The sequence below is a fragment of the Otolemur garnettii genome, unplaced genomic scaffold (assembly GCF_000181295.1).
Source record: "Otolemur garnettii isolate 467f Iridium unplaced genomic scaffold, OtoGar3 scaffold00006, whole genome shotgun sequence".
NCBI classification, from domain to species: Eukaryota; Metazoa; Chordata; class Mammalia; order Primates; family Galagidae; genus Otolemur; species Otolemur garnettii.
Window position 1 is genome coordinate 43,475,593 of NW_003852401.1, and position 9,689 is coordinate 43,485,281.

Here is a 9,689-nt window from a genome sequence, read left to right on the forward strand (position 1 = left end):
TCTGAGCCAGAGCAAGACCTCATTTCTAAAAATAACTGGGTATTGTGGCAGGGGCCCTTAGTACCAGCTACTTGGGAGGCTGAGGCAAGAGAATCACTTGAGCCTAAGAGTTTGAGGCTGCTGTGAGCTATGACACTACGACATTCTACTGGGGACAACAAAGTGAGACTCTTGTTTCCAAAAAAAAAAAAAATCATACATTTGTAAGTGTACATTTCAAAGAAATTTAAAAAATTTATTCACCTATATAACCACTACCTTAATCAAGATACAGAATATTTCCATAGCCTCAAGTCACCAAGCTCTATCCAAGTTAATCCCTCCTTGACCCCTGAGCAGCCACTAATCTGTTGTTGTCTATTACTAATGTCTTTTCAAGAGTACGGTGTAAATGGAATTTTAATTCTTTTGCATCTATTTTCTTTTGCTCAACAGATTTTTAAGATTCAATCATGTTGCTTGACAATTAGTTCATCCCTGTTCACTGATGATTAATACTTATTACATTGTATGGATATGCCACAAGTTGTTTGTCCATTCACCAGTTGATGGAACATTTGGGTGGTCTCCAGTTTTCGATTATTAAAAACAAGGCTGCTATGAACATTAATGTACAAGCCTCTGTGTGAATAGACATTTTCATTCGTAGGTTATTATGCACCTCGAAGTGGAGTTATTTAATCGTATGATGAGTACATAAGAAATGATAGTTGCTTGGACACAGTGGCTAAGGCAGGAGGATCCCTTGAGCCCAGGAGTCTGCATGTAGCGTTGGCACATAGCAGGATCGATCCCATCTAAAAAAAAAAAATTAAAAAATAAATTAAAGAAAAAAGATGGTTTTCCAAAGTGGTTGTACCACATTGCATTACCACGTGAGCGGTCCAGTTGCTCTCTCTGCCATCATTTGGTATTTTCAATTCTAGCCATTCTAAAGGGTATGCCGTGGTAAAGACGTGCCTCTTACCCACGCTCGTCTATTTATGTAAACTCATTTTAAAAACGGATCATTTTATCAAGAAATTTTAAGATAATCTAAAACATGTAAGAGTTTGAAAAAAATGGCTGGCTCATTCTTTAGCTATAGTTTTCTGCTTTCCGTCAGGAAACCCCCACGTGCTGTCTAGGAAACAATCCGTTCTCAGGAAGCCCTAGCTGTACAGAGTTCTCGGAGGCCGCCTGGTCGTTCACCTCCGCCGTGGTAAGGTCTACACGAACCTCCGCTGCTCTCCTGCGCCTGAGCGTCACTTTTCTAAGAAATTCCCAGGGAGCTACGCAGAACGGGGCGTCCTCTGAGGCCCCAGGCTCCGCCTCTCGCTGAGACTTGCCGACCACTCAGGACTAGGACCCAGGGTGAGGTGGGAAGTTAGCTTCCGGTCTCGCGATTGGCTCTAATTCCGCGAGAAGAGAAGGCGGCCACCGTCGGCTGATCGGAGGTGGTAGAGAGGGAGGGGGTGTGGTCGGGGAGCTCAAAGTCCCCAGGAGTAGGGGAGAGGGGGCGGGGTCGCACGGCCCAGGCGTACGCATGCGCGCAGGCGGCCGGTCGGGCTGGGCAGAGAGGGGAGGGGGCGGCGGCGGCTAAGGCGGCGTCGTTATTTCCGTGGTTCGGACGGTGCGTGGCGGCGCGGGTGACCACGGGAGAAGTAGGTAGGGACCGCCCCTCCGGAGCCATTGAGACCCTCTCGCTCGCGTGTCTGAGAGCCGCAGCCCCCCGCGTGTGTAGCGGACCCTGGGGACGCCAGGTCACCCTGCGGCCCCGGCCCTCCTGCCGTGCCTCAGGTAGGAGCCGTGGGTTCCCTAGTGCCCGCTGTTCGCCGAGGCCCGGGCCTTGCCAGCTGTTACCGGGGCGACGACCCAGCGCCGGGCGTGCCCGCCCTCCCGCGCGGCAACAGTCCTGTCCTTGCTTCTGCGCCCTGTGGGGCCGGGGCTGGGCCGGGCTGACCCAGGCGGGGCGAAGGTGGAGCGGCTCCTCGCCTCGGGTGCGCCCCTGCCCTGGGTTTGGCCGGTGGGCTGCGGTGCGTGCCCGCACCTCGTCCCTCTCCCTCGTCACCCCTCTCTTGGCTAAGGCTGTGCCTGAGTCCTGCCGCGACCCGGAGAGGTTGGCCCGCGAGCTCTGGCCAGGTGAAAGGCCAGCTTGGCTTAAGTAGTAGTTGTCGCATGGGGTCCTGGGCCGCGAGAGGGGACCCTGAATAGTGCCTTAGTCATTTGTGGCCGGTGTCGAAAGTTGGACTCTCTGGAGTTGCTGCTGCTTGGGCCAAGGGCGAGATGGCTTGTGATTTTTCTTAAATAGTGGAAAGGCAAACTCAGGAGTCTTGATAGGTGATGAGTTATTAGTAAATACGCAGAAGCGTTAATTAATTGCATTAAGGTAATTTTTGGCAGTATAGTCCTCAGACACAGAAGAGTTCTGCTTAAAGAGTTTAGTAAGACTTTCATCCAATACTTAAAAACACATTTTAGCAAATACTCTTGCCCTGAAAGCCACATCCTCTCCCTTACATCAGTGTTATTTTTACAGGCATAATGGTTATGAAAGCTTCTGTAGATGACGAAGATTCAGGATGGGAGCTCAGTATACCAGAAAAAATGGAAAAAAGCAATACAAGCTGGGTGGACATTACCCAAGATTTTGAAGAAGCTTGTCGAGGTGAGTTTGAATTTTTGGATTAGAGGTTAAAAATCTGGAAAGGGTAAAATAAAGTCATGGTGGTGATTTCTAAACTTATTTCAATAAGTGAAAAGAAATCAACAGGTAAGTATGGTTTATCAAGTTTGTTAACCACAGTTGTCTCTGCCCTCTAATTTTAACTTTTGTTTAAAGACAGTATTATTTTTATTTTTTTGGTATTGCATTAAATACACAAGTTGTGGCTGCTGCTTTTTTTTTTCCCCTCTCTTTTCTTTTTTTTGAGACAGGGCCTTGCTCTGTCACCCAGGCTGGAGTGTGGTGGTCCTGCAATCACAGTTCACTGCAACCTCAAAACTCCTGAGCGCAAGCAATTCTCCCACAGGCTTTTTTAAAAATTAACTTTTTAAACTTTAAGTAACAGGTTAAAGGACACATAGCGGTAATTTCTAACTGGGGTAACAGTAATTATATTGACCTAAGGACAGTAGTATTTTTGTATATTTGAGATGTGAAAAATGATCAGATCACATTATTCCCTTCCTAAGACACTTCACTGGCTTCCTTGTAGGTAGAGTGAAATCCTAACTCTTTCCCCATGGCCTATAAAACCTGGTCCCTCCTTACTACTCAGATTTCATTTTTGTATTCATGCCCTCTGAAGCTTCATTATATTCCCTGCACAAGATCCTTTTGTCTCCTTATTATACTCTCCAAGGTGGTTCCTGGATTTTGTTTTGTATGTCTTTTTTTTTTTGAGACAGAGCCTCAAGCTGTCCCCCTGTGTAGAGTGCCATGGCATCAAAGCTCACAGCAACCTTCAACTCCTGGGTTCAAGTGAGTCTCCTGCCTCAGCCTCCCAAGTAGCTGGGACCACAGGCGCCCGCCACAATGCCCGGCTATTTTTTTTTTTTTGGTTGCAGCCATCGTTGTTTGGCGGGCCCTGGCTGGATTTGAACCTGCCACCTTAGGTGTATGTGGCTGGTGCCTTAGCCACTTGAGCCACAGGTGCCGAGCCTGTTTTCTATGTCTTAAATTGCTTTGTTTTAGGCCTTCCCACAGCTGGCTCTTTTTAACCACTTAGATGTTATTTCCTGAGTGAGGACCTCAAAACAACTCTAAGCAATTCATCCATTTCTCATTTCTCTGGCTCCACCTCAGTTGATAACCCTGTTTTATTTTCTTTGTAGTGCTAATCTTTGTCAGAAACCATCATTTTAATTTTTTTGTTTTGTTTTGTTTAGAGACAGTCTTACTTTGTTGTCCCCCTTGGTAGAGTGCTATGGTGTCACAGCTTACAGCAACCTCAAACTCTTGGACTCAAGCAATTCTCTTGCCTCAGCTTCCCTACTAGCTGGAACTATAGGCACCTGCTACAATGCCCAGCTATTTTTAGAGATGAGGTCTCGCTCTGGCTCAGCCTGGTATCAAAGTTGTGAACTCAGATGATCCACCTACCTCAACCTCCCAGAGTGCAGGTATAGGTGTGAGCCATCATTTCAAGCCTTATTATTGTTATTACTTTTTATTGAGCCAGAGTCTCACTCTGTCACCTTGGATAGAGTGCAATGGTATCATCATAGCTCATAGCAGCTTTAAACTCTTAGGTTCAAGCAGTCCTCTTGCCTCAGCCTCCCAAGTAGCTGGGACTATAGGTGCACACAGTCACACCTGACTAGCTTTTCTATTTTTAGTAGAGATGGAATCTCACTCTTTGGAGCTCAAAGAATTCACTAGCGTTGGCCTACCAGAGTGCCAGGATTGCAGGTGTGAGTCACCACACTCAGCCCTTTTTAGTGTTTCTTGTGTTATCAGCCTCACCCATTGGAAAATAGGCTCTGTGAGGACAGAAATCTTGTCTGTAACCCTAGCATACAGAACAGTGCCTGGCACATATTGTTAAATTTAATAAATGATTGGAGGAGAAATGGGCATATTTGTTGTTTGAGGGGAAAGAACCCTATGGAGATACTGAAGATAAGAGAAAGGAACAAATATTAGAGTGAGAACTTAAACTTTAAAGAGAGGATGAAATCAGGAATATAGAGAAATTATTATTTTTATTTGTTTTTGTTTTCTTTTTTATTTAAGTAGAGAAATTAGCTTGAGAAAAAGCACAGGGACACTGAAACAAGAAGAACTGAGCTTAGGACAGTGAAAGTACAGGTATGTTTTTAAGTGGCTAGGAAGGAATGGTGGAGGAATTCACACCTGATGGCTTCTGTTTTTCCAAAAAGCTTAGGTCTTTTGGTGATAGTGAGTTGGAGTATGTTTGAATAGTGTTCTGAAAGAAAAGACTTGAAGCAACTGCTTGTGGAAAGAGCCTTCCAGATATAAGCAAAATGGCAAATCATGTGTCTACCCTTTGTTTTGAAATATATGTTTTGTTAAAGTATGCCTCATGAGATAGTGGAAAAAACATTAGACTGGGGGTTGGGTGACTTCCCATGTATGTCCATCTAGGGGAGAGAGAAAGAATTGTAAGTAAATGGTATAATTTTTGTGCTCTGCAATCTTAAGACTGTGGATAGTATATGTTGTTGTGCATTGATTTTAAGTGATCTATATGAACCTAAGTGGGGAAGGTTTTATGATGGATATGTGGCTTGAGTAGGCCTTTAAAGGAGAGATTGAATTTCTGTAAGTAAAGGTGATAGAATTATTCTAAGTTGAGATGAACCATATGATCTAGAATTCAATGAAAATGTTATGTTTGGGGAATAGTGAATGATTCTGCTTGAACAATTTTTTTTTTTTTGAGGCAGAGTCTCACTATGTTGCCCTTGGTAGAGTACCGTGGCGTCACAGCTCACAGTAACCTCAAACTCTTGGGCTTAAGTGATTCTCTGGCCTCATCCTCCCAAGTAGCTGGACGGTAGGTGTCTACCACAATGCCCAGGTATTTTTTTGTTGGAGTTGTCAGTGTTGATTTTAGCTGGCCCAGACCAGGTTCGAACCCGCCAGCTTCGGTGTATGTGACCCACATACTACCCCTTGAGCTACGGGTGCCGCCCATGTTTGAACAGTTTTTAATGTTGGTAAATATAGAGGGTCTTTAGTGCCATTGATTTTTTTTTTTTTTTTTTTTTTGCCTGTGTCTTTTTAGGTTGAGCTTGTTTTATGGGGCAGTCTGTAACGATTTTGAGTATAAAATTGAAAGTGTATTTCCCCTTTATATTCAGGTGGACAGAGTAGCTGCATGAAGTCAGGCATGGACTAGAGTCCTAACTCTGTCACGTATTAGCTCAGTTTCCTTGAATAGATAATCTGAATCTTAAGTTTTCTCCTCTGTAATATAGAGCTGCTACTTTTTAACATTTTGGGGGATTAAATGAAGTAGTAGATGTAAAGGATTTGGTCTACAGTGGGCATTTGATTAAGTGTTGTTACTCAGGGATTTAATTCAGTGTTGAAAGTGTGTAAAGAAGATTAATATACCGGTATAATTTGTGATGGATCAGGATGAAGAGAGCCTGTAACCTTAGAGAGACAAGCTTTTGTACTTAGCTCACGTTGAGGTATTAATGACCTTGGAATAGGATAGAATGAAATAGAAGGATTATGTATGAGGACAAAGAAGGTTCATGTGGCTCAAATAGTGAATGCTGGAATCGTGACAGGAAGATGAGAAAGGATGTGTTCCTTAAACATTTCCCTGAGTGACAGCAGAATAGAGTGGGCACATACACTCCTCAGTCACTCCTTCCCCAATCTTGTGGGTGGAGTTTAAAGCAGCTCATTCATAAACATGAGATATCCTTATAATTTCTTGCTTTATCTTAGAAATTCTTGGAAAAGTTTGCATTTTACACATTTCCATTTATGTTAATGGTCTTTCCCTCCTAAATTGGCACTAGGCAGCAGTACAATTTTTAATTTATCCTGTCTTAGTATCCTGGGACATGTTTACCTAGGGTTGTGCATACCACAATTTAAAGACCATCTTGAGAATTCAGTTTCAGGCTGAAGGGTGCAGTGGCTCATGCCTATAATACTAGCACTCTGGGAGGCTGAGGCAGGTGGATTGCTCTCAGGAGTTTGAGACCAGCCTGAGCAAGAACAACACCCTCATCTTCACTTAAAAAACAAAATAGAAAAACTAGCCAGATGTGGTGGCACATGCCTGTACTCTACTCCCAGCTACTTGGGAGGCTGAGGCAAGAGGATTGCTTGAGCTCAGAAGTTTGAGGTTGCTATGAGCTATGATAATGCCATAGCACTTAGGGCAACAGAGAGAGACTGTCTCAAAAAAAAATTTTCAGCTAAGTATGATTTTTAGGGTCTTCTTGATTTTAGTCCCACTGTTTGCTTTCATACACACTTGTATATACTTTCTCTCTTGAGTTATAGGAAGAATTGAAAGTAGCTTCAGATATTGGTGGGAGAGATGCTTTGGGTTGGCATTAATGTTATGTCATCATAAATTAGGCTTGTTTCTTTGTGGGGAGAACTTGAGTAGGAGATACAGTTTAATCCCTGCTTCAGTGATTGGGGTAGGTGACATACCATTTTATTGTCATACCATCCTATTAACTCTTTCATAACTAGCTCTAACTTACACTGAGTCAGGTGGCACAAATGTGAGGTATATTTCTTGGAAATAAAACATTGGCTCAGCACCTGTGGGTCAAGTGGCTAAGGCGCCAACCACATACACCTAAGGTGGTGGGTTCGAATCCAGCCCAGGCCCGCCAAACAACAGTGACAGCTGCAACCAAAAAATAGCCAGGCATTGTGGCGGGCGCCTGTGGTCCCAGCTACTTGGGAGGCTGAGGCAGGAGACTCGCTTGAGCCCAGGGGGTGGAGGGTGCTGGGAGCTGTGTGACACCCACGGCACTCTACTGAGGGTGATAAAGTGAGACTCTGTCTCTACAAAAAAAAAGAAAGAAAACATCGATAAAGAATTAATCTTTATATATAGATTTAGGATTGAAGACTGTTGGTAGCTCTTGACTTTGTGGTATTAATAATTTGTTTTCTCTTCTCAAAATAATCAGACTCCTACTCTTAATTATAATTTAGACTTCTGTTATAGTAACTTTCTAAGATCCTAAATTAAAAACATATAAGATTAAATCCTTTTCTTTCTTTTTTTTTTTTTTTTGCAGTTTTTTTTGGCCAGGGCTGGGTTTGAACCCGCCACCTCCAGCATATAGGGCTGCTGCCCTACTCCTTTGAGCCACAGGCACCACCCTAAATCCTTTTCTTTAACTGTCACAGTAGTCTCTGGTGACAGTGTGATGGCATTTTGCTAGACTCTAGGGCAGTTTTTTTGGTATCATAAAATCTGCACACTGATGACAGCATTGTTTTCCCACACATTTTTACTTATTCTTCTTTTAGTGCACTTCAGAGTTCCTAGATGTACTACAAACTTCTTAGATAATTTTTTTTTTTAAGAGACAGAATTTCACTTTGTCACCCTTGGTAGAATGCTGTGGCATCACAGCTTATAGCAACCTCCAACTCCTGGGCATAGGCGATTTTCTTGCCTCAGCCTCCCAAGTACCTGGGACTACAGGTACCAGCCATAACATCCAGCTATTTTGTTGTTGTTGTTGTTGCGGTTTGGCTGGGGCTGGGTTTGAACCCACCACCCTGGGTATATGGGGCCAGTGCCCTATTCACTGAGCCACAGGTGCTGCCCTAGATAATTTCTTTTATTTCCTGTTAGGCAGTACTACTCACATTCTCTCCACTTTTCCTATAATTGTTCTCCAGACTTGTTTTTTTTTTCCCCCTCAAATTATTTTGAATCTATGGCACCATCACTGTTAATTTTACCCAATAGGCCATATGTGATTATTTTAAGTAATATCTGTAGGCTTTCCTTTCCTAGGAAATTTTGCCTAATTTAAACTACCTCATTTTGCTACCTGTTCAAAGTCTCTGGGTATGTGTGTGTGTATGTATATGTGGGACATTACAAAAGTTTTCAGACACACAAAAATCAAGAAAAGTGAAATGTCTGTGGATGGAAACAAATAAAGCCCTCCCAGCAACACTAATAAGCTGAGCAAGTTGAAACTTGCACGGATGAATCAGAAAGGATGCTGTTGACTGTGTTTCTTGGAATCGAAATGATGGAACATAACCCAGTCTGTCTCAAAGCTTTCCTAGTCTCTCACACACACATATATGTACACATCAATTTTTCTTTGTTTTTTTTTTTTTTTGGGAGACTGGATCTTGTTTTATTGCTCTGGCTAGAGTGCAGTGGAATCAGCAGTAGCTCTCTGCAATCTGTAACTTCTGACCTGAAAAGATCGCCAGCCTCAGCCTCCTGAGTAGCTGGGACTACAGGGGTGTGCCTCTGTGACCAGCTAGTTTTTTTTTTATTGTTTATAGCAACAGAAATCTCACTATCTTGTTCAGGCTGGTCTCGAACTCCTGACCTCAGGCAGTCTTCCTGCCTTGGCCTTTAGAAGTGCTGGGATTGCAGGGATGAGCCTTCATGCTGGATGTGTGTGTGTGTGTGTGTGTGTGTGTGTGTGTATTTAAAGGCCTTTCTGCTTTTTCTCTTCTTGGATACTGTTTTTGGGAATGTTTTTTTATCAGCCAACTGAAATCCTGTTTTAAATTATGTGCTTAGTCCTTCTGCATCCTTAAGATTGTTCTTCCGTTTACTTATACTCCTCTTTCTTCTTTCTTCCTCTTTGCTATCTTTGGTAACATATGAGAGACTCTGCCAGAGTCCTCTGATTACCCAAAGCCTTTAAGGAATGCAGAAAAAAGCTTCACTCTTTGGGGGCTTTTGCTTTCTTTGTGGAGTTTCAAGAGTTATGGGCAGGCTTTTCTCACGTCTAAACTATCCTCTATTTTGCATTGTATTACCTCATGATCTCTTTGGCTATTAGGGATCTGACAGTTTGTACTGAGAAAAAGAAGTGTCTGATCTTAATACTTTATTTGGTTTTCCATATTTAATGATGCTTTCAGAATTACAAACCGCTGACTTAGAAATTTCATTTACCTAAGGCGCTAGCCACGTACACCTAAGGTGGCGGGTTCGAATCCCCAGCCCGGACCCGCCAAACAACAATGACGGCTGCAACCAAAAAAT

The 9,689-nt window shown here is 43.2% G+C and overlaps 1 protein-coding gene across 2 annotated transcripts in view; it reads left to right on the forward strand.

The window, feature by feature from the left end:
- Nucleotides 1-1,522: 1,522 nt before the first annotated feature.
- The window catches only part of NAA35 (N(alpha)-acetyltransferase 35, NatC auxiliary subunit), a 101,432-nt gene continuing 93,265 nt past the window's right edge, over nucleotides 1,523-9,689 (forward strand). The window contains exons 1-2 of one of the 2 annotated variants that reach the window (XM_003782990.3): nucleotides 1,523-1,647; nucleotides 2,519-2,647. In XM_003782990.3, the coding sequence (XP_003783038.1) occupies nucleotides 2,524-2,647 (124 nt within the window). In that variant the 5' untranslated portion in view covers nucleotides 1,523-1,647; nucleotides 2,519-2,523. Of the gene's footprint in view, nucleotides 1,780-2,518; nucleotides 2,648-9,689 lie in introns of both variants that reach the window. The other variant, XM_023508328.1, reaches the window with a different exon arrangement.